At 41.8% G+C, this 25475-nt stretch overlaps 1 protein-coding gene across 2 annotated transcripts in view; it reads left to right on the top strand.

The window, feature by feature from the left end:
- The first annotated feature begins 328 nt into the window (after window positions 1-328).
- The window catches only part of LOC125466235 (ADP-ribosylation factor-like protein 5B), a 31811-nt gene continuing 6664 nt past the window's right edge, over window positions 329-25475 (top strand). The window contains exons 1-5 of one of the 2 annotated variants that reach the window (XM_048560501.2): window positions 329-890; window positions 15323-15383; window positions 16643-16790; window positions 21825-21908; window positions 24791-24942. In XM_048560501.2, the coding sequence (XP_048416458.1) occupies window positions 845-890; window positions 15323-15383; window positions 16643-16790; window positions 21825-21908; window positions 24791-24942 (491 nt within the window). In that variant the 5' untranslated portion in view covers window positions 329-844. The remainder of the gene's footprint in view (window positions 891-15322; window positions 15384-16642; window positions 16791-21824; window positions 21909-24790; window positions 24943-25475) is intronic. The other variant, XM_048560502.2, reaches the window with a different exon arrangement.

Genomic DNA, 25475 nt, shown 5'->3' with positions numbered 1-25475 from the left:
AGGTGCTGTGAAAGATTACTCCCTTCAGTGACCCCATTGTCTATTGAATGAAGCACTGTACTTGGGGTTGGTTTTCCTGTTGGCTCAGATTGCGAATTGTGGGGGTGGTGGAAGCCCTAGGAACAGGGAACCCTCTTTATCATCGTGATAAATATTCATACCCGAGTAGCCAATGAGTTTTGAAAGACACACTACGGAGGTGGGGCTGAAATGACGTGTGGGCGTTGATGACTTTGATTGGTGCATAGTGGGTGGGGAGGCGGGACCAGAATGGAAAGGAGGGTATAAGTAGAGGTGCGGCGGTTGGTTCTGGCAGCCACTACCTGGTGGGTGATAAGGGTAGCATTTTAGTCAGTGTTAGTGACCTGCAACTACCGCAAGGGCCCAGCTCAGCTCTGAGGGAATTTTACAGGCGGGTCACTTTGGTTCAGGACAAGCGTCACCACTTTTAAGAAAAAGAATTCCTTCTCGGAAGCCAGTAGACCCGGCTGTTGTTTTCTTCAAGCCCCGGGAGTTTGCTTCCTCCCCTTCCTGCTTTCCCCCTACCCCCCTGTGTGGGTAAGGCGCCCGCCGCTGCTCGCCTCTAGCCCTGCATCGGATGGAAACAGGCTCCGGGCTGAGTCGGTCTCCGCTCTGTCTTACGCTAGGCCTCGGACGCCGGCGTTGAAGGGAGGAAAAATCGACGGGGACTTGCGGTCAACCATCGAAAATTAATCTTCGGCCTCCGCTGCCTTTTCGTGCGTGGGTTTCGTTTCCAGCGAATCCCTGACTTTTCACCTATTTTATTCTCTCTCTCCTTTCTCCCCCCACCCCCACCCCCTTTAACAATCGCACCAAGAGGAGGATGGGGATGTTCTTGGCCAAACTGATGAGGTTCTTCTGTAACCAGGGTAAGATTTTCCCCCATCCTTTTCCCCCAAACCCTCCCCCCTAACACGGATGGGGACTGCCTGCCAACTGACTGAGTCGCCACACTTAATCTCCCTACTTCTTCTCTTCCCCCCGCCCCCCCTTCAGATTCAAACAAAATCTGATCTTTATTTACATTCTTTGTTGTTGGGATAGCTTCAATCCCGCGGGTGAAGGATTCACTTTGAGTGAGATGCCCAATTCCAGCGAAGTTATTTATCCTGATGTGTCTAGACTTCCAGCAGTAGCGGGATACGATGTAACGTTCTCCATTTGTAACTTTCTTTTAATTTATGTTGGAAAACCAAAATTTAAGCACTTGGAAACTTTATGTATAATAATTGAAGCAGCTATTTTTAATCATGAGGGCAACTTGGGTTTTTAAAAAGACCATTTTTGAAATAACTAGAGGACCTGTTAACTTTTTAAAAAAAGCAATGTGTTCCAATACCCATTAAGTTGGGCAGTCTCTTTACAGAGAGGGGCAGAGTTAATGCCTCATGGCTGAGCTCTTATAGCAAAACTTCTACAGAACTTTCCAAAAGTTTGTTCTTATGCATGCTGTAGTTTGGGCTTCTCTCAAAGTAGAGGGTTGTTGGTTATGAAGTAATAACTACGTAAAGTCTTTGTTGGAGTGGAGGGGTTAGTCTGAATCTGAACTGAAATGAATTGATCTTATGTTTTTTATCTGTCTGCCTATATCAGTCTAAATTTTGTTGCTGCATTCAATAGTTGCATGGTATCTCTTGAAGCTCAGTGTAACTTAAGCTGGTGTTTGTCACTGTCTTGGGCTGCCTCCTGTAGAGAGGTCTCTGTGTGGCCTTCAGATAAATTGGAGATAGTAATACAGTCTGGAAGTGAATATTATTCAGGAATGGGGGATAATAAAGAAGCCTGGTTGTGTCCATTTGCTAAATTGGCATAAACTCGGATTGCTGTTGCTGGGTTCTGTGGTATGAAACATCTACACTGAAGAGGACTGGCTATTGTGATGTAATTAGCACACATCTGATGGTACAATGGACAATTGGTTACTTTGATGAAATAAAATGTTTTGGTGTAATAAAGCACCTATTCATTTTGGGCAGCTTCTTTAACTTGCACATGCTACATCTGAGACAAATTGCCATGAAGTCCTGCAGTGAGATGCGAAACCAACTGATTTTTCAATCACTTCTCCCTTAGGCTTTCCTTCAGTTTTTGGTGTCAGCTGCAACTCAAGATTGTGGAATCAATTTCTTGACTGGGATTTTAAAATCCAGACTGGCACACCATCACTGAAGTGAGGAGCACTGTTATTGAGGGATCTTCTGGGAAATGAGATACTAAACCAAAACCCTGTCTGGCCCTTCAAGTGTAACAGTCTCATTGAACCATTTCAAAGAACAGCAGATGAGTTCTTCTGATGTGTTTTCAAATATTCATACCTCATCAGCACCCCAAAAGCAAATTTTTAGGTCACTACTTTTTTGGTTATTTTCCCTTTACTCATCCAAAGGGTGATTGTGTTGCTTGCTAGACAACACTTATTGCCCATTTCTAATTGCCCAGAGGGCAGTTAGGAGTCAACCACATTGCTTGGGTCTGGAGTCGCATTTATCCAGACCAGTTAAAGATGGCATAAGTAAGTGTAGAGGAACTCGGCAGGCCAGGCAGCATCAGAGGAGCAGGAAAGTTGACATTTCAGGTCAGGGCCCTTCAGTAACGTAAGGATATCAATTCCTTTCCCTAAAAGGGCTAAAAGTGAACCAGATGGACTTTCCCAACAATCAGTAATGGATTTATGGTCACCATTAGACTCTTAATTTAATTTATTCATTGAATTCAAATTCCACTATCTGTCATGATGGAATTTGAACCCAGGTCCCCAAAACATTTGTGGGTCTCTGGATTATCACTGAACTGTTAATGCCAAAAGGCCATTTGTCAGAGCATACTGTGTGCAAGTTGGCTGCTGTTTCTAGAATTGGATCAGAAGCTACATTTAAAAATACTTAATTTGCTGTAAAGTGCTTTGGGACAATCCATGGTCGTGAACAGTGCTATATAAATGCAGATTTCTTTTCTGTGACCCTAAACTTCCCACTCAGGCTCTTTAAAAGTTGACAATATGACATATATATTTTGTTTTAGATATTTCATCAATAAATTGTTTTTAATTCAATTGTCTAAGATGCCTGAACTTTGGATTGAGCAGTGAGTGTAAGAATCTGAGGATTTAATGGGAGCAACTCAAGGGCCTAGGCCTGAAATGTCAAGCTTTCCTGTGCCTGTGATGCTCCCTGGTGTGTTATGTTCATCCTGTGCTATGCCTTGTTATCTCAGATTCTCCAGTAGCTGCAGTTCCTACTGTCTCTAACAATTCAGAATGTGATTGACTCTGCAACTTGAGTTCTTAATTCATTTATAATTTTGAAAGGTGGTGTTTTCTGAATTAATGTTCATGTAGCAGCTGTTCTTCCTTAATTTCAAAAAGGACTCTGCAACTAGTTAGGGATGCCCTTTGGAGTCACTGTTACTCTTCACTAAATGAGCAGGCGCTGACTTGATTAGTGAAACAAATTGTCATCACCTAATGAATTATTTTCCTCCCAGTTAACCCATGTAGTGTGAACCTGCCTAGATTTTAAAACTTGTTCCTCCTTTATGGAATGTTAAGAGTAAGCACAAGTGGCAAAATCTGTATAAATGTCCCCAACCTCCCAGCAATGATCTTTTGATGTGCTTTATTTGAAGAAATGCTGGGAAAGAATTAATCCTACAACTCATCAAGTGCTGTTTTATTCCACATGGATAGTCTTAGCAGATGGTGGGCTTTTTCCTCACCCACTGGCAGCTGGGTCTCATTTCTTTTATAGCTTATATTACATTGGCTGTTGTCTGTGTTGTGACTGGTGATTGGGGTTGGGTGTGGGGGTGGTTGAGAGTACTAATCTAGACCCTGGCTCAGTCAGCCTGTCTTCAGCTCAGCAAGTTTGGGGACAGGGATAAAATAATGACTTTTAAAAAGTAAACAAGCGATTAATACTTGTGCTGAATTATTTTGTAAACATATATGGCTGGGAACTTTTTGCCTTTTCCTGGATGGAGAAGTTTGACAATCAGCTGTTTTTGCTCATAATCCTAATCCTTCTCTCTTCAAAGTGCTCTAATTGACACTTGCTTTAAATCCAACTTGAGGAATATATGTAAAACTGCCTTTAATTTTACTGTAGGTTAAGTTAAAATATTGTCTTTTTGTGCCCTAGTACTCTTAGCTTGTAATCAAGTGATATTAAATAAGCAAGATAATAAAATGTGAGGCTGGATGAACACAGCAGGCCAAGCAGCATCTCAGGAGCACAAAAGCTGACGTTTCGGGCCTAGACCCTTCATCAGAGAAGGGTCTGATGAAGGGTCTAGGCCCGAAACGTCAGCTTTTGTGCTCCTGAGATGCTGCTTGGCCTGCTGTGTTCATCCAGCCTCACATTTTATTATCTTGGAATCTCCAGCATCTGCAGTTCCCATTATCTCTGATACTATATTAAATAAGCAGTTTAGATTGAAGTGAAAATGTGTACTGTACCCCATTCAAACTGCTACACAGATGCCAAATCATTCAAAAAATGGCCAGGCAAAAGAGACGTGACAACACTTGCTCCTGCACTGATTAATGGACTTGTGAAATTAATTTGTTACCTTTCGACATACTTGTCTTCTAGCTGTAAACATGTTAGCAAGCATTAATATAAGCACAAAACAGCATGTAAACCAGTGTCCTAGGAGAACAGATTTAATTCCAGATGCTACCTAAACATTAATTTGAAGGTAGAATTTGAAGTGCAAAATATAGGAAAAAGTTCCACTCAGCTTTGTTTGTTTCAGTTGAGTGCCAATACCAATCCCTAATGAATTCCACCCAACCACAGCACTTGAAGGCTGTCAATATTTAAAGGCTTGCCTCATACCAACAGAATTCTGCTGAAGTGACCCTACTATATAAATACATGCAGCAGACCTCCTATTAAATCCTTGTCCTGTGTAGTATTCAATTTTTACAACATGGAGACCAGCTATTTTACCCATGTTTGCATATGAAACGCCTCTTACTCCTGCCTCCCTTCCCATCGCTATAGCTTTTCAATCCTTGCTCAGTCATGTTGATCTAGCTTTCCAGTTAAAAATCCATTTTTTGCTACTAATTAAATATAAATGTTTTCCAGTCCGACTGCAAAAGGCTGTGATTCCAGCTTCAAATTAATGTTTAAAGTGTCTGAAATTAAATCAGTTCTCCTAGGACACTAGTATACATGCTGTTTTGTGCTTATATTAATGCTTGCTAACATGTTTACAGCTAGATGACAAGTATGGTGAAAGGTAGCAAATTAATTTCACAAGTCCATCAATCAGTGCAGGAGCAAGTGTTGTTCACATCTCTCTGCCTGGTCATTTTTTGAATGATTTGGCATGTGTAGCAGTTTGAATGAGGTACAGTACCTGGCATCTGAAAATTGAAGACAAGTTAATCAGACCTTTTGTCTCTCTCTCTGATCTATGGCATATCTGCCATCTGTTTGAACAGGTAGACAGCACTCAATTCCAAAACTTAGTCCAGTTATCTGGCAATCGTTAAGTCATGAATATGATGAGCTGCTAAAACGTTGTTGATCTGATCCTGTGATAAAACTGAGGGTAAACAAAGTAATGCTAGGAATTCTGATGTTTTATAAAATGAGGGAATCATCAGTAACAGGCCTGTAACTTGCAGGTGGCTTTCAGTGTAAGGGCACCTGCAGGGAGTTTGCAAGGAATAATTCCTTGCATGTGCTGTACAATCTCCACAGCAATTCTACTCTGGAGTGGGTATGCAGGTGTGGCATAGAAGACAAATAAAATCCTGGCATTTCTTGCAAAAGGACTGAATACAAAAATATTGCTAAATTATATAAGGCACTGGTGAGAACACCCGGAGTAATGTGTACAGTTTTGACCTCTTCCTTCCTTGAAGGAAGTGTTGGCACTGGAGGCAGTTCAGAGAATATTCACCAGATTGATTCCAGGGATGAAAGGGCTGTATTATGAGAATGTGGTTGAATAGCTTGAGTTTGTACTTGTTGGACTCCAGAAGAATGTGGTGGGATCTGATTGAAGTACATAAGCTGCTAAGGGGTTTGATAAGTGTTGCACAGATGTTCACCCCTTGGGATCATCTCAAATGAGAGGGCATGGAGTAAAAGGAGGTAGGCTCAGAATCGAGATGAGAAGAGATGACTTCTGTCAGGGTTGTGAATTTGTTGAACTCACTCCCTCCGTGCAGTGGAAGCAGAATCTGATTCAATAAAGAAATAGATTCATTTCTAACAAAAGGTAGGATAAAGGGCTGTGGGGAGCAGGCAGGAAAGCTGAGTTGAGATGAGATCAGCCATGATCGTGTTAACTGGTAGAGTGAGCTCACAGGGCTGAATTGCCTACTCCCACTCCTGTTTCCTATGTTCCTGTAAGGTTCTTTGTGCACTCCCAACCATCGTATCCTGACTGTTACTTGAGTTAGATAAATGGTGATTCTTGATCTTGACTATTAGTATTAAGCTTATTAGACTATTTTGACTTCCTCCATTTCTGGGAATCACTGTTACACTGCAGTGACCAGAAGAACTTGTTTATACAGCTCAATTTCAGGATGTCCCAAAGTACTTCACAGACAATGTAGTGTTTTTTTAATTTCAGCTGCTACAATGTAGGAAGCATAGCTGCCAATTGCAAAGTTTTATTCTCCATCTGGATATTCCATCATGCCAGAGGTCGTCAACAGTTTGATATTTCTTGTGTACTGTACATGAATGGAATGGTATGCTGCCTAAGCTGGGGGCCTCCCTCACTGGCACAAGATGGCTTAGTTGTAGTTAAAGTTGTTTTGGGTTTTGCCTCCATTCACTGCACTGTTGCTCCAGACACAATCTTGAGACAACAATCATGCAAAGTAAATCTTGTGATCAATGAAATAAATGTCCAATGTACTGCAACCAGACTGAGTTTCTTGTATCCTGTAGTTGACACTGAACTTGAGGACCCTTTAAGACCAGGTTCCTGTGGAGTAGAATCTCCAAGGGACAACTTGTGCATTGCTTAGTCCAGTGGTAATGTTACTGGGCTAGGAATCCAGAACCCCATGCCCTCATTCAGGGTAGTTGTTTGATTTCCAAATAGAAAATGACAATTTGATTAAAATCTGGAATTTTAAAGCTGTCAGCAGGTAGCAAGAGGCATGCTGATCATGTCGATAGAACGTCTCTCTTTTTTAAAAAAAAACTTTGCTGTGCCTTACTTGGTCTGGCCATCATGGCATTTCAGACCCATGGCAATGTGGTTCATTTTTCACTGCCACCTGAAAATGGCCTGGAGACCTAATCCATCCACATACCAAAGCAAGCAAAAACACATTCTCCATGCCAAGCTCTTATGTTGCACAACATGAATTTGTTTGAAGCTTTGTTTGTAAGCTATTCCTTGTGTATAAGATAACAAAGTGTGGAGCTAGATGAACACAGCAGGCCAAGCAGCATCTCGGGAGCACAAAAGCTGACATTTTGGGCCTGGACCCTTCACCTGTCTGAGCTTGTTGACTCTGCTCACTATGCATAATCTCCAGAAATTGGGCAAGCAAGCGAGATCTTTGCTGATTTATGACATTCTGTTAGCCTCGCCTGAATTTGCCAAGGTTCCAAGGCTGCATTCATTTGCAAGCACACTTCTGAGAAAAGGGTGCTGATCAACTGTTAGATTAGGTTAGGATTAAATTATCTGAAGCAGAAGTATTACTCCCCAAGCCAGGTCCTAGAACAAAAGAATAAATTTTTGTTGTAAAAGCAGAACTGTGCTTTTAAACTGGGATTGTATGTTTTGAGATTACTTGTAATTAAAAAGCATCATCTCAAGGCATGTCTGGTATGGACTATGTAATTGGAATTTCCTGGTCCAAATATAGGCAATTGGACATGTTTAAACTTTGGTTATAGTCTGGATATGACTCTCTTTTAATTAAAACTCTTTGAACAATTACTTGAATTAGTACATGTTTGCTCAAATAGGTGCAGAATGAGGATATTCAGTCTGTTAAGCCTGCTCTGCTACTCGGCATGATCATGGCTGATGCTCTATCTGAATGCCATATTCCCCTGCAGTCCCCATACCTCTTGACACCTTAAGTCCAGAAACCTGTGTTTCTTAACATGTTTATTGATTTGTCACCCATTGTCTTTTGTAGAGCATTCCCCAAGTTTACCAGCCCAATTTAATAAACGTCCTGTCTGAAATGGCCTACTTTATATAATCTGAAACCATAACCCCTTGTTCTGGAAACAGCATCCAAAGTCTCTCCATCCCTATTAAAATTGTGTTTAAACAAAATTCCCCCTCGTTCCTTAAACTTGTGCAAACAGGCCCATTCAACCCAATCTCTCTTCATACAGAAAACTTGCTTTCCCAGGCAGCAGTCTGATCAACCTTTGCTGTACTCCCTCTATAGTGTGTTTTTTTGGGTAAGGTCACCAGTACTCCAGGTGTGGTCTCACTGAAACTTTGTACAGCTGTATTAAAATGTCCTTGCCCCTGCAATCAAAACTATTTGTAATGAAGGCCAGCTTACTATTTTAAGTTCCTAACTGCTTGCTGCACCTGCATGCTTTCTGTGACTGGTGTACAAAGCACGCTTTGTACATCAATTCCCAATCTATCACCATTTAAGTAAGACTCTACTATTGTTCCTTTTGAAGTGGATAGCTTCACACTCCTGCACATTACACTGCATCTGTCATTTGTTTGTCTTTTCTAAATCACCTTGAAGACTCTGAATCATTCCCTCCACGCTCAGTCTTCCTGCCTTAAATTCTTGCAGACAGGCTGCTGAAGGGACTTTGATTCCTGACCCAGATGCAGGCTCAGCCTGCATGCTCCTGATCTTTATTTTGGAGTGCAGCATGCTGTTCAGCAGAAAACTGCTCTTGTGCACTTGGTTTTCAAGGCCTGAGACTTCACTCCAAGAGGATGATTGTAATGTAGGTTTACCACTTCCCCCATTATAGTTGCCACTAGTTGTAAATTATTAAAAATGGGTATTTGAGTTAGTGTTTTCTGGTGCAGTTGTAGAGACCCTGTCCCTGGGGCATAGGTCCCACCTGGCCTACATGTCATCTGTCCAAGTTGGTTGGTTTAAAAAATTACAAACTTTACACTACATTTTTGTTCTAGTTGTCTAGGATTTTATTTAGATGTTCTGCTCCAGCATTAAGTTGGAGTCTAGACATGTGAAGACTTGTACTGGAGACTTTGATTCAGATTTTCCTGCTGTTGCACTCATTGATAATGCCTGTCTTACATGTTGGCTAAAAATGCTGAACCTGGCTTTGGGTTATCAGTTCACTTCACTGAGATCAAAGGGACCTGATTAAATACTGTGGTTATTATGCAATAAAGATGTGTTGAGTCTACTTGGTAGTGATGCAGATGAGATTCATTCAGTTCTGTGCTTGGGTTGTTGCCGTGGGCAATGTAGATGTGGCTTTGTCTGATGACAGCACCACCTCCCATGTGACAGTTCATGTTTTGTTATGCTCCAATGTCATGAAGCAATGGCAGGCATTGCCTGATGCTGCAGGAAGTGAGTTATGGAATTCTGAACTCCGGCTCAAATTACCCTGATCCAGCTTTGAGGCCAAGTGACTGAGGGAGGTGTCAGGTAGTGGTGCCGCAGGAGGCTTGGCTTAGGGAAGGGCCCTCCCAGGGTGCATGGTTAGCACTGGCTTGACAAAGCCAGACAGCAGTGGCTAAGAAGCCAGATATGCTGGCCATCCCAGGGTGTGCTCATGCATATACTGCTGTCACTTAGCAGGAACTCAGTCCTGACAATGTGCACAATCTGCATGTGCAGTCTATTTTTGCACTTTGGAGGGGTGGGGGCAGGGGGTAGAGAGACCCATCCTTAGGAATGATATATCCAGTTCTAATCTCTTGTTTTCCCATGGGAACTGGAATTTTGCTTTGCCCTAGTAAGCATGTAAGAACTGAGCAGGAATTGCTCATTCTCACCCCCCACCCCCGTGAGCCTACTCTGCCATTCAATCTGGTCTTGGCCTCAAATTCACTTCTACCACTCCCACCCTCAGCCCCCAAAGACTTTCAACCCATTAGTCATGAAAAATGCCTCTTCAGATTTCTGTATAATGTTCACTGTACTCTGGGGTAGTGAAATCCAGATTTGTGGTGCTTTTTCTGAGAAGTAATTCATCTCCGCTTTAAGTCTGTTCCTTATCTTAAAACTACTCCTTTAGTTCTAGATTGAGGAATCACCCCCTTCAGCATCTTGTATACCTTGCTTCGATCTCTCTTTTGATCTCTTTCTAAACTTGAGCATATTGGTCTAAACTGCTTAAATTCTCAAGACAAACCTTTCATCTCTGGAACCAACTTGTGAGCTTTCTCTGAACTGCCTCCAAAGCAACTGCCTTCTCGAGGGGATCAAAGTTGTACACTGTTCTCTAGGTGGAGTATCAGTATCACTAACATTTTGTACTGTTGCAGAAACAAGTAACCAATTCAAGAGTCTGGTGGTTAAAAGCAGGAAAGTGCAGAAACCAGCTGTGCTGAGAGTTCTAACGGAGTGACATTAACATTTGACATTTCACCAAAAATATTTTGATTTGTTTTCTTGTGCTCATGATTGCAACCCTGTGCAGCCTTTATTTTTGTATTTAATTTACAAGCTCTAATGAAGCGTAGAAAGGCAACTGTTGCTTGCTAACAGAAACCACTTAACTGTTTTGTTTCCTTCACCTGGCACATGTTAACCATGACTAGTTGTAGATGTTGCTACCAAACTGCATTGCAGCATTAAGCTTACTGACCTCGACAACAGGAGTGGGCCATTCAGCCTGTCAAGTCTACCCCAACATTTCTAAAAGGTCATGGCTGATCAATTTATTTGAATGCCTTTTTACTACCAATCCCCAGAAACTGTTTTGCAAAAAGCTGGAATACTTCCACCTGTATGGTGTCAAGTTTCTTGTGTGTGTCAGGTGTTCCCTTCCAGGTAAGGGGACAGTATAGTATTAACCTTGGGACTTGTGCCCTGGTAGATGTTGGACAGACTTTCATAAGACAGGAATTGTTACTTGCTGCAGGGTTCTAAACTTCTGACCTGCGCTCATAGCTACAGTATTGATGTGGCTGGTCCCATTGTCCAATAAGAAACCTGTTTTGGTGAATAATTTCAAATTGTTGCAGGACCTGGGGCATTGCTGGCTATGCTAACATTTATTGCCCATCCCTAGTTCCACTTGAGGATAGTGGGTGAGCCATTGCCTTGGGCCCATTGCAGTCCATGTAAATGCATTCCATTGTTTCAAAACTTGTGTTGAAGATCCCAAAGGGTAAAACCTAAGTTGCTGTTTTCAGCTACATGCAGTGAGTGGTAGTAATTATAACTGCTGTTGCCTTTTTGGCCAACTTTTCTGACAAGGGTCAAATTTTATTTGTTATGCATGGCATATGTTTGGAGGGTTGGGGGAGGTGCGGAGCTGTCACTGGTGTTTTGTCTGAGCTGCCTGTACATGTTGGTGACAGCTGCAGTTTGAATGCCGGCAGGACCAAGTGGAATTCTCCAGCTGGGCTGTGGAACAAGCCAGCGTCTCTGGTCTCTGGGTTTCGCAGTCAGTTTGCAGTGACAGATGGCAGAGTTGGGCTCTTAAAAAAAAATCAGCAAAGCTGTGAGCACTCCCCTGGAAACGTGAAACCTCAAACCTTGACCTTTCGCAGAGTGTTTCCTCCCCTCTGCCCTCATGGCTTTGATTGTTCACCACTCTGATCCTGCTGCTACACCAGACTTTTTAGGGGAACTGCGATAGTAATTTCACTCCATTCTGTTACAATGGGGGACGGAAAGATTTAAATTCATATTCACTCTTTCATAACTGCAGGACATCAAAGCCTTTACAGCCACTGTATGGAGCTTGAAGTACAGCAGCTAGTTTGTATGTAGCAAAATTCCAGAAACATTAATGCCAGATGATCAGCTTTTATCAATGTTGATTAGTGACCTCAACTCTGGGGAGCACACCTTCACTGGCAACAGATGCAGCAGCACTTTTCAGCAGTGAAACAGGGCCTGGTTCATCCAAAAGGTGGCAGCACCTTCTGAATGCAGCACTGATGCATCAGTTGAGAATTTTGTCCTTGAGCCTCTGGAATATGACTGACTTCAGTTGAAAAGGCTGTCAAGCCTAGGCAGTTGCCTGCTATCACAGTTGTTGCATGCTGTGGGTATCGGGATGCCTTTTAATAAAGATACTGCTGTTAGTCTTCCCAAGTGCAATTGTTACTCAGGCTGTGAATGGGTGTCCCCTATTGTGCCTTTGTATGGAGTCCCAGTTGCTCTTTTTACAGTGGGCTTTAATTGCAAGTTTAGGCTCACATGATATCTGAAGATTCTAGTCAGACCTAAGTTGACAAAGACAGGAACCCAAATAAGTGGCACTCTTTTTTTTAAAAGTCTAGTTTTAGCTCCCACTCTGTTCCAGAAGTAGCCTTGTCTGTGTTGGGTGTGGATAGGTATCTGGGGTGGGGGGGGGGGGGGGGGGGCGCGGCGGTGGTAAGGAGAGGAAGGCTTACTACTGACTTCAGAACAGTATATGCAGCAAGGTCCCTGAATAAGAGCAATGGAGTAGACATGGGTGGAAGATAAGTTGCTGTTTAAGTGTGATCTGAACAATAGGCAGCTTTCTGAAGGGTTTACGCCCAAAATGTCAGCTTTTGTGCTCCTGAGATGCTGCTTGACCTGCTGTGTTCATCCAGCTCCACACTTTGTAATCAAATGTGTAACGGCTGTTCTAATTTCAATACGCTCAGTGCTACAATGCCATTTGGTGGCATTGTCTGTAACTAACCCAGTCAATGTGCCAGGTGAAGGAAACGTGATAGTTACAGCAGTGGTTGTGGCTTTTGTTACCTAGCAACAGTTTTGCCTGCATTTTTATTCTTGATTTCATTAGTTTGTAAAATGAAATTCAACAATAAAATCTGCATAGGGCTGTGCTCAGTTCAGGAATGTTAGTTTTAACTGCAGCTACCATCCATTTCAGGCTGAAAAGAAGCAACCGCAAATGTTTTGGTGTTTTCCTACAAATACTTAGTAACAGATTGGAGATAGTGGCCTAAACCTCTGATTGGGAGATGGTCATTCCATTTTCCTGAAAGATGCTCAACAGGAACACTTAGGCTGTGATGGACCAACTGCCTAGAATTTCTAACTAATGGGCAAATGCAATTGGAATCCTTCCAAAATTCCCAGTAACTTAGAGCTGCAGGCTTCAAAGGTCCAGACTCTTGCATCTGAGTAGTGCTACAAAAATAGCAGCAATTTAAACTTTTTAACAACAACCCTGGGTAATGATATAAAATAGTTGTGTCCACACACATGCGCACTGAGTCTTGTGCTCAGTTGCACACTCTCTCACATGTGCACACAACAGGCTGTAAAGAACACCTGTAGCCCCAGAGCCCAGGCTCATGGTGGGTAGTTGTTTAAAGACTCTAAATCTTGCATCATTGCAGTCAGACAGACACCTTCAGGCTCATAGCCTGTCAACTATAATTCAAATTCTTGTGCTGCCTTTAGCAATTTTAAACAGCTCACTAATTCCAGGTGAGTCTGAATTGTGGGTGACGAAGTTCCAAATAAAACTGCAAATTATCTCCAGCATCTGCAGTTCCCATTATCAATGGGGGTTGAGACAGTTTGCTAAGCATAGATTTCCTGTCTTTTTGGGAACAAAGTTAGTTCACTTTTTTAGGTAAAGCCATCTAGTGACACCAACAAAGTTGCTGGAAAAGCTCAGCAGGTCTGGCAGCATCTGTGGAGGAGAAAACAAAGTAATGTTTCGGGTCCAGTGACCCACCCTCAACAGTTTGAGGAAGGGTCACCAGACCCAAAACGTTAACTTTGTTTTCTCCTCCACAGATGCTGCCAGACCTGAGCTTTTCCAGCAACTTTGTTTTTGTTCCTGCAGTTCTTTGTTTGCCTTTTCACATTTCATTCACATCAACGCAGCTGGTATCAGGGGTGGTGTGGAAAGGTTGGCCCACAGTTGCACTGCAGGAGTGTTGAGCTGTTGAGAAACAAAGTGTGATTTTGCAGCATGTCCCAGTGTTCAGCCAGTGAAGCCTAGAATTCATGGTGTCCATCTGACCAGGCAGAGTCTTGGTTTGGCATTTCCTCTTAAAGTATCAGTAGTTAGGCCATAGCATGTTGGCTTTGAGGTACTTTCTGTGAAAAGAGGCAGGTAAAGGTGCAGCACGCTGGCTCAGTGGCTAGCACTGTTGTCTCTCAGCACCAGGGACGCAGGTTCGATTCCACTCTTGGCTAACTGTGTGTGGAATTTGCACATTCTCCCTGCATCTGTGTGGGTTTCCTCCCAGATGTTCCAGTTTCCTCCCTGTCCAAAGATATGCAGGTTAGGTGGATTGGCCATGTTAAATTGCCTGTAGATTTCAAGGATATGTAAATTAGGTGGGTTGGGTCTGAGTGGGATGCTCTGGTTCAGTGTGGACTTGTTGGGCCAAAGGCCCTGTTTCCACACTAGGGATTCTATTCTAATTGCAGGGCTATACTGCTGGCAGTTCATTAACAGTATCTATCTGGTACCAATAATATCGCATTTTCTAACTGTGCTAATTCCCCAACATTTGAGTTTAGATTATACAGTTGATTGTAGTCCATTTCACAAAAGCAAAGAAAGAACTGCAGGTACAAAAATGAATTTGCTGGAAAAGCTCAGCAGGTTTGGCAGCATCTGTGGCGGAGAAAACAAAGTTAATGTTTTGGGTCTGGTGACCCTTGCTGAAACTGTTCTGATAAGGGTCACCGGACCTGAAACATTAACTTTGTTTTCTCCTCCACAGATGCTGCCAAACCTGCTGAGCTTTTCCAACAACTTTGTTCTTGTTCCTGATTTACAGCAACAGCAGTTATTTTGGTTTTTATGAAAAACTGCAGATGTTAGAACACTGAAACAAAAGCAGAAATAGTTAGAAAAACACTTCAACTTCTGAAGGGTCACTAGACCAAAACATTAACTGTTTTCTCTCCACAGATGCTGCCAGACCTGAGTTTCTCCAACTGTTCTTCTCTTAGAAAAGAGGCTGCTGGAAGAGAACATTTGGCTTCACACCATACATATGTGCCATATGTGAGCACATCAGTGTTCATTGGAAAGTGTTAAATGTTTGAAATATCTTAATGGGGTTATATAGAAATAAACAGGTACTGTAGGCTGCTTGGTAATTCTTAGTGTGGAGAAGGATTCTAAATCTTACTTGTAAGGACAGGAGTTAATGTGTTTCAAGTTAAACAATCATTGGTTTTGTTTCTTTGTTTCTCTTTTAGAGCACAAAGTTATCATTGTTGGGCTGGACAATGCTGGGAAAACAACCATCCTTTATCAATTGTGAGCACGTTTTGTATCTTGTTGGTTTCTAGATTTGTTGCTACAGAATATGCAAAATCTGTAATTTGAAGTACATGTCTACAAATGAGTCTGTTATCAAAATAATTGGACCCAGGATTTTGAACCAAGCTGTTGAGACATTTTTGGCACAGATGAGACTTAAAACCCAAACCGTCTGACCCAGAGGCAGTGATGAGTCCTCTTATTTGTGTACATGCTTGTAGCAATTGCTTTTTGCAGTTGACTACTCCAAGAAATCAGAAGTATGAATTTATAAAGCTGCTCATGTAGATGGTAACTTTTAAACTGCAACATGATGCTTTTCCATATTGATCAATGTCAAATCTGCAACCCCCTAGTTCGGTAAGTGAAATGAGCTGTTAAATATCTGTCTGTTTGCATAAATCTGTGTACGATGCAGATTGGTATCTGAAATTTATCCATCAATTCCTAAGGCTCAGGTGTCACAGGAGCAGTGTAGTCTTTCTGACCTGCCAGAAGCTTTTTTACCTAGAGTTTGCTTAGAGTTCTGTAGAAATTGCATTTGCACAGTAACTACAGGCTGAATGGCACAGTGAACATTGAAAAGCAGTAGCAATTGAATAGAGACAATTGATGTGTCCAATTTTCTGCTTTGGTTGTTTAACCAAATGTAATGCTAGTAATCTTCAGATGCTGATCTAACAGATTATTGGACCACTTTATAGGATCTTTAAAATTGTAAGCCACGATGACATGAGTTTTAACAAGCTACTTGTATCCCAAAGGATGATCTGTGCTGTTATTTAATTTCATGTTACCTGCCTTTTCTTGAGTTTCAATATGCACTGCTCAATTGCTCACAGCGTTAATTCTTTTTATACAGACCTTTCAGGGATGATATCTATAAGTCCAACGAAATGGTTTTAACTTAAGTTGAAGTTGCATGCTTCATTTGGACAATTTCTGCTCTTTCCAAAACAAAATCATTAATAAAGATCAATGTTTTGATGTTGATCTTGCTTTAGTGAGAGCAGGAATGTTAAATTTTCTGACATTGTTTAATGGATTGAGAGCTTTGAACCAGTTGCTAATTGCCTGCCAGGTAACTAGCTGGAAAATAACTTGCTATGGAATCATGCGATCCTGAGCTTGAAAGTGATGCTTTCTCTTGGGTGAAGAGAATATTTTACTAAATTTTGGAACCTGATCGTTGTGATTGGGGTGTAATGGATGTTGTGCCAATAGAATTATAACCCTTCTGTTTAATTTGTTCCCAGCCTAATGAATGAGGTGGTCCACACATCACCCACAATTGGCAGCAATGTGGAAGAAATAGTCGTGAAAAACACTCATTTCCTAATGTGGGACATCGGTGGCCAAGACATGCTTCGTTCAACATGGAGCACTTATTATACAAACACTGAGGTATGTGATTATACAAAGTTTTGATGTGACCATTTCCAGGGAGCTAGATCGAGTTCTAATTACCATGTTTTGGGAAGGACCTGCTAGGCTTGGACAGTAGTACTTGATCCACCAAATTGATTATCCAGGTTAAACTAGATGATTCACAATAATTTGAAAGATGACTTGAAGGATTTGATTAAGTGGAGGAAACTTAACTATGATGTAAATATCCGATCCAGAAGACGTAGCAACAGAATAGGTCCTTCAGCCCACTGAGTCTGCATTCAATGAGGTCCTAGCTGATGTCATTAACCCTCCACTCTCTGCTTTCCTGTCTTTCCCTCAACCCTTCATTCCCATGTTGATTTAATTGTCTATCTCTGCCTTGCATGTATTTCACAAGCCAGTCTTGACCGCCTCTGTGGTTAGGATTTCACATGTTCACTCAAGAAATTTTGCCTCAACTCTTTCTGAAAGCTGCAATCCTTTATTCTGAGATAGTACCTTCTGGCCCAAGACACTCCCCGTGAGGGAAACAACCTTGCACATCTACCCTTAACAGGTTTGAGGGACTGGCTGCCATGGTTAGTTATGATTTTAGATAAAATGTCTTTAACTGGAAATAGTTGTCCAGCTTTGAGAGTCCAGAACTGACAGAAGGATGCATAAGCCATTCAGCCCATGCCTGCTCCACCAGGCCTTCCCATGTCACCTCCATAATCTTATCTTAGCATCCAAGCAATTATCATTAGCTCAGTAACTGAGCATCCACAGTCCTCTGGAATAGGGAATTCCAAAGGTGCTCAGACTTTTTGAGGAAGTTTCTTCTCATGTTAGTCCAAAATCAACCTATCTGTTGCTATGTCTTCTGGATCAGATAATTACATCTGACTGACATCATGCTCTAAACTCTGCAGGCAAGGAACACCCTGTGAACATGAACAGGGTCAATTCCCTGAAATTTTGTGTACTAAGTAGGTAGTAATCTGTACTAGGCAGTAATTTTGCCATCCGTGTAATGCTGTGTTTAATCCGAGTAAATGACTCCCATATCTATCTCTTTACATTGAGTAACCATTTATCTACACATTCCCTTCTATTTTCCCTACTCATTGCCATCACCATCTGTTGTATTCAGCCTGTGTTACCTGCAAATACATTGTGAGGATGTACTTTTTTATTCTATGACTCTGGCCTGATGCTGGGAGTTTTTTGAGTTGATATCTCTGAATCAGATTGAGTCTTCAGTAATTTGTAACAGTTTTCTTGGTGCTGACTGGGCACTGAGTGTCAAATTGAAGTGTGAAGTATTTTAAACTTAAAATGTCACAAAGCTAAGCTTCTTTCCATGATGGTTAGAGGTGTTGGTGTGCACTACACTCATGCTGTTCACTTTCTCACAGAATTGCTTCATCAGACCGGCCCTTACAGATGCATTTTCTGCCTTGCCTCCACTCCAAATTATTAATGATTCTAAAGAACAGCAAGTAAAATGAGAAACATTGTATTCAACATGTTTAACTCTGCCACCCGGGGGTGTGAGCAGAATGACTCCAGCCGATGTTTTGAAATTTCCCCAAGAGCTCCTTCCTCCCTTATCTCAAGTCCCCTAACTTTATTGAATGACCAATGTTTAGATATTGAACTGAGTCCTCTAAGGGTTTTGTATCTCATCAATTCAGGCAAATAAAATTGACAAAGCTATCAAACAATCTGCAACAGCACTAATGATTCAGTTCACTTTTTTAAGCAGCACTTCAGGAGGTTTCCTTATGCACACTGTAGCTGACCTGACCATAGTTTGGAAAGCAATGACTTGTGATTCACAACCCCACAGAATTAATGACAAAATAGCTGGCAGAGACCAGTCTTGGGAATGACTGTATTCAGGAATTGAATTGGAAATCTCTCCCAAAAAATGCTTCCTTCTCTTCTCTCCCCCCCCCCCCAGCCTTAACGTCTCCATCCTAGGAAAAAGTCAACTGTCATTAACCCTAGACAAGTGTGGAGCAGGAGGAACGCAGCAGGCTGGCCAGCATCAGAGGAGCAGGAAAGTTGACGTTTTAGGTTGGGACCCTTCAGAGAACCACTTTGTGAAGAAGCGTTCTGACCCAAAACATCAACATTCCTGCTACTCTGCCTGTCCTGCTGTGTTCCTCCAGCATTGGTAGTTCTTGCTATAGGACTGTTGTAGCCTTTTAATATTATTCAGTGGTTTTAATGATTCAATGAAATGTGCATGAATAAATGCCTTAAAATGGTGCTGTTGCACTGGATATTGGGCATTCAAGTCTGCTGTTTCTCAAACACTTGTGGGTCAAAACAACTTTGATAGGTTCAATCCTCAGTTTGCATCTACCTGGCCAACATGGAGGTACAAACCAGTTTATTTGGACTCTGTTTTAATACCAATTTGGGAGGTGTTTATAAGTCAGCTGTAAGCCCCTGATGCAATGATCTCCTGGATCTTACATTGCCCCTCCATATAGGAGCACTACACCATTTAAATGCGAATATCTACTTGGGTTGCTGGACAGTTCCTAAAGGCAAGCAGCTTTCTTCCAGAAGAGCAATAGAACTGCAATAAACCAACTGTTGCTTCCCCAATTCACTCATTTGGTCCAAGGGGATCCAGTTCCCTTGACAGGTTTCATTCCTATTGAGTCCAACTGCCAGTGGAAAATTGCAATATTTTATTACATAATTATGGATTGAAATTACATCAATGAACTGGTCTAATGCCCATTCAGATGGAGCAATTAGCCTGAATGGAAAGCAACACATAAAGGAAAATTGAAGCATTTTGAACTTGATGGTTGGCAGTTCATTGGTCTAGAAAATCATCTGCATTTACCACTCACCTTAAAATGAGTTCCACTTTAATTTACATTTTGCAATCACCATGTTCTCAGTAGCTAATGGGAGACATTTTGCAAAATATTGCACAAATAACAGATGTTCTACTTTTGACAAAATTGCCCTGAATTGAAGTGGCATTAGCAAAAGAATGGCATTCAACTTTGAAGAATATAATGCTCAAAAACACCAATAGCTTTGGGACTGTCTCAAAGGGACTAAAGAGCACATCTACAAACCAGGTTGTGATATAGTCTTGTTACAGCAGGTCACATGGGAATCCTAAAGACTGGGCAAAGAGGTGGAGGATGTGGGCATGATTACAACATTTAAACCATTTGGCTAAGCACATGAATAGGGAATGTTTGGAGGGCTATGGGTCAGGAGCAGACAGGTAGAACTAGTTTAGTTTGTGATCATGTTTGGCATGGACTAGTTGGACTGAAAGGTCTGTTTCCCTGGTGTTTGACTGACTGCCACCCTCCATCTTCATGTACAGCACTGAGAACACTTGCCTTTCAAGTAGCCATCTGGTTGCCTTTCAGAAGCTAAATTTATGTCCCATGTTTTTGTCTATACATTCCACATTAAAAAGCACACTTTCCCACAGTTCTTTTAATTTTTGTCCTTTTCTGTCAGTGGAAACAGTATTTCCAACTTTATTCCAATTCCTTACAGCTTCACAATTTCCAATGTGCTGATGACCTTTCATGTTCTACTCGAACCTGCTTCTAGCTTCCCTGCTGGAGATGTGCTTTGTTTTTAACTGTACCATTGTACACTTCAGTGTGAATGGGTGACTAAGGTCAAATTAGTGTCTAGTTGACTGCTGTTTAAAGTTTCTGGCTTTGTATTTGTAAAACAGGAGAAGGCAAACAGATGGAGTGATCAGGCACCCTGTTCAGAGAGCTTGTGTTTATAGTAAACTCCACTCAATGAAGTTTGTATTGCAGCTGGCATTGCCTAATCTTTGGCACGATCCAGATATTGCAGTGCTGACACAACAATCAAATCTGATCATTTAAACTTCCATGAAGCTGCCAAATCCATCTTCAGGTTGGAAAAGAAACAAATGGCATGTAGCATTCTTGCCATTTTCTCCTGTCCTGCCCTACTAGAAGTACTATTGTGAAATTCCACTGTCTTTGCACCAGGTCAGCAAATCTGCAGTGAAGAGATTGCAACCTCACCAGTCAAAATTGCTGTTTAAATTATTTTGACACAACTAATTGCTTAACTGCAGTTAGTCAGCATTGCCAGAACTACTTTATCACACTTAAACTGCTTTAATGTTGTACCACAAACAGGTGATTTCTTAAATTACTAATTGCTGCTAAAACCGTCCCAATATCACATTGTGGTATGTGGCTGAAACTGTACCAGAGGACAATCTGATAGTGAACTTTGTTTCAGATTAATGCAGCACAAATTTGTTATGAATTACAGTAAAGTCCTAATTTGAATCTGCCTGTAATTGTCTTTGACTTGAAACAAACAGAGCTGGGTTTAGTATAATATTTGGCACTCTCCTTGCTGCTACTGGATTGCTTGGTAGAATAACACTTCAGTGGGCCTCTTTTTTTTCCCTCTTTCTGTCCCTTTAGATAGCTTAGCTTAGTTTAGATTACCTAGTGTGGAAACAGCTCCTTCGGTCCAATGAGTCCACATCGCACCCTTAACATGCCACCCAGACCCATTCCCCCATAACCCACTCACCCCTGAACGCTATGGACAATTTAGCATAGCCAATCCACCTAGCCTGCACACCTTTGGATTGTGGGAGGAAATCTGAGCACCTGGAGGAAACCCACACAGACGCGGGAAGAATGTGCACACTCCCCACACAGTTGCCTGAGGCTGGAATTGAACCTGGGTCCCTGGCACTGAGGCTGGAGTGCTAACCACTGAGCCACTGCTGCCCCATGTTTCCTGTACGTTTCTGCTGTGCTGACTTGGTGTGGAGATGTGCATAGCTCCGGAATCTGTGCTGCCTGGTCTCTCTATCCAGTGAGAATGAAAGCATTTATAAAGAAACCAAATAGCGAAGGAGAGTTGAAATACCATCAGTAAATACCTCCACTTATTCAGATAAATACTGAGGACATGGCAATGACAACCAAATTATCCAAGAAGCTAATAATAAATGATTCAGAGTTGATTTGTATTCATCATGGGTAACTTCTTTTTTATTTTCAGTTCGTCATTCTAGTTGTGGACAGCACAGACAGAGAACGGTTGACAATTACAAAAGAGGAGCTGTACAAAATGCTGGCACACGAGGTACAGTTTGCTAGAAGCAATCTTATTTTTGGATACACTGGCAGTGGATAAGGAGTTCACTGCTAAAGTGATGTTTGGAGTATAGAATCTTACATAATCTTCATCTATTTGTCAATATTGTCTCAGATTGAGTCTCAGTTGTTCCTGTATCTGGGTGGACTGATTTTAGTAGTCATAGGAAAGTTGGGTTCAATCACTAATGGGTGGAGATTGTAAGTTATGTATGACTATGAAAGAACTTTATTTTCTTGCCCCTGACCAATAACTCGAGTTGAAATGTGATGAACCTTGGATGCCAACTTTTGCTAATTTAGTTTCATGCATGTGTCAGATTGACTGACTGATTTGTTTACTCATGCCACAGCTGGTTTTGGTGCCTTGGGTAAGGAGTGACTTCCCTTAATGGGGCATAAACTCCAAGAAATACTGGGTTTTGAGCAGTGGCACAGGAAATGTACTGGACTGTGGGGTCCTATCATGGCAACAGTTTTGAATTGGATCAGACAATTAGCTTGGAATGTTTCCTGTGGATATCCAGTCAGGAACGGAACCTGATGTGGTTTTGTTGGATTCTTAAGTGCTTTAAAAAAAAGTTAGGTGGTTTTTGACAAGTGTAGACTTGATGGACCAAAGGGCCATCTTCTGTGCCATAAACCTCGGACTGTGGCCATGGAATAGTTAGATGTCAGTGGACCATTGAAACTAAGAATATGGGGTAGGTAGGAGGGTGATTAAGGACATTAGGCGCACACCTTAGTGAAAATCATTGTCAACTAGCATTAATTGTCTCTATCTGTTAAATGGGGGAGAAACAGCTAGTTTCCTTGAGTGCATACTGAGTTGAAAGTTGTACTTCTGGAGAATAGAGAAACGAGATACTAACATTACAGATGTTACCAAAAATCCAATGTAAAATTACCCAGTGCTACAGCCCTCTTTTAGAAAATCTGTTGATATTTGAGCTGTATTATTACCAGGGTTTGTTGAAGGATTAAAGATTTAATCAAATTACTCAATCCCCCCACTTTTTTCATTCTGATGAACTCTGGATAATGGAAAACCCTTTTTGTCTATTACAAATACTGCTTCTAACTACAGGTAATCAAAAATCAAGTTATCAACTTGTCACTGTCCCTCCTGAAGTCTAGACACATGCAGAGAGCCCTAGATAAAAATATACCTGTCAAGGGAAAGCCGAACTGTTCAATAGCACCAGTCAGCAGGATTCAATATGGTGCCCTTTAGTTCTTCACTGCAGACCCAGGACTGTTCAGTCTCAGTCACTCATTAGAGGTAGTGACTTATGGGCAAATTCCAAGTGAGCTATTATCACTATCTTGTGGATCTTTGTTACTTTTCTCTGCAAGGGCAGAGATGCAGTCTGTTTAGCCTAGAAGCTTTCTGCTTCTATATCCTCTGAGCTGGCTACCTGACCATGGACCAGGTACACATCAGTTGCCATGCTGATCACTTCAGACCCACATAACTGGACCTGATTGGTAAAACCCAGTCAGTAGCCATCCTCCCAAAGCTGCCTGAACACGCACCCACAATGCCAAGTACACCAGAACCTTCACTCCCTGCCTGACCAAAGTAGGAGTGGCAATACAACTGTCAATTAATTCCTTAATTCAAAGCAGTATGCTTTTCCTATTTTGGTCCTCAGTCCAAGAATAACGAAACATAGTGGTCATCACACCAGGAGTGCTGAAATGAGACTTGCTAGCACAAGGAGTGGTTTGAGTGAGTAATATAGGTGCATTTCAGAGGGAGCCCCACAACCATGAGTGAGAAGGAAATGTCATTAAGTTGGATGTGGGAAGACTGGAGCAGGCTCGAATGGAACATCAATGCTAGCATGGACGGGTAGGGCTAAATAGCCAGTTTCAGATCGCCCTTACTTGAAAACCTTGGCCAGCTGTTTCTCAGATAAGTCCCAAACATGTGAAGCTCTGTTAGGTCCTTCGGAGTTAAGTAAAATTTTACTTGGACGATCGCTTTGTGGAACACCTATGTTCGGTTCACGATAAACAACACCTCTCGGTTGTGAACCACTTCAACTTGCCCTCCTGCTCCCTGGACGACATGTCCATCCTGGGCCGCCTCCAGTGTCACAGCGATGCCACCCAGAAACTGAAGGAACAGCACCTCATTCTGCCTTGGAACCCCACAGCCCAATGGTCTCAATGTGGACTTTACTAGCTTCAAATTCTCCCGACCTCTGCCTCATCTGAAGATGAGCTCCCCACCCCCGATCCCTGCCTCATTGATCTGTCTGTCTTCTCTCCCACCTGTCTACTCCACACTCTGCCTGCTCTCACTGCCCCCCCTTACTGGTTTCAGAGTCCCCTTCCCCTCCCCCATTTCTGAAGAAGGGTCTCAATCTGAAATGTCAGCTTTCCTGCTGCTCTGATTCTGCCTGGCCTGCTATGTTCCTCCAACTCCACACTTATCTAGAGCTAAAGTGCATGCTTTCTCCACTGAAGTCCTAGATTCAGCACGTCTACAAGTCTGTTTCGGTTGGTTTTTAAGACCTTTGGTTAAAATGCAATTGCAACACCGTTCAGGACAGCACACAAACAGACCCTTCAGCGCACCAAGCCTGCACCAATTATAATCCTTATTTAGGCTTTTAGACAGCCAGAAGATACCTGTCCCATATTGCGTATATTTCATGTCTTTGCCGGATGTTGGTCTTGGAGACCAGCTCAGACACCTTCCTTTTTGTTTAAAAGGATCAGCTCATTGAGCGTACTTGAGATACAAACGTTGAACCTACGTTAGTGTTATACTTGAAATGTTTGCTAGTGCTAGTTTGGGTGATCTGTCCTCTGCTGGTATTTGTTCTGAAGGATTTGTAACAATGGCATGTTTTATTCTAGGACCTGCGGAAGGCAGCTGTGCTGGTATTTGCCAATAAACAAGACATGAAGAACTCTATGTCAGCAGCTGAAATTTCCAAATTTCTAACACTAACTTCGATCAAAGATCATCCATGGCATATCCAAGCCTGCTGTGCGCTCACTGGCGAGGGGTTAGTACTGGACTATGGCTTCGTTATGTAAAAAAATTAAATTTGCTTGAGTTTGTCCTAGAGTTGGTGGAAGTTTATTTTCTGCAGCAATCTGACTTTATCTTGTTTGCAGCAGTACATTTTGGGGTAAATTCTGCATTAGTCTTGTCTATCTGAGCTGGAAGTGTAATTTTAAATATTGAATTCTGAATATTTAATTATATAAATGTACAGGTTTGAGCTGTATGTTGAGTTGGTTGAGGAAAAGACTCAATTGCAGAGTATTAAGATATTTAAACTTCCCTGATTTTAACTGGGATTAACTCTGCAATATAGATACTTTTTAAATTGCCCCATTCCTGTTTTAAAACTAAACTGACCTGTTTTAAACCATCATTAGCTGGGAAAGAAGGCATTGAGTTGCTGAGCAACTAACTTGTCTCCCTAATAGCTTCAATAAGTAATGCTTTGAAATCTTAAGTGTTCAGTCAGTATGTAATGCTGTTTGGAGACATCACTAACAAAATGTAGCTATTTATAATAAGGATATGTAG

This window comes from Stegostoma tigrinum, chromosome 31, assembly GCF_030684315.1.
Source record: "Stegostoma tigrinum isolate sSteTig4 chromosome 31, sSteTig4.hap1, whole genome shotgun sequence".
NCBI lineage: Eukaryota > Metazoa > Chordata > Chondrichthyes > Orectolobiformes > Stegostomatidae > Stegostoma > Stegostoma tigrinum.
The sequence above is the reverse complement of the archived record's forward strand: the minus strand, read 5'-3'. Positions and strand labels throughout refer to the sequence as shown.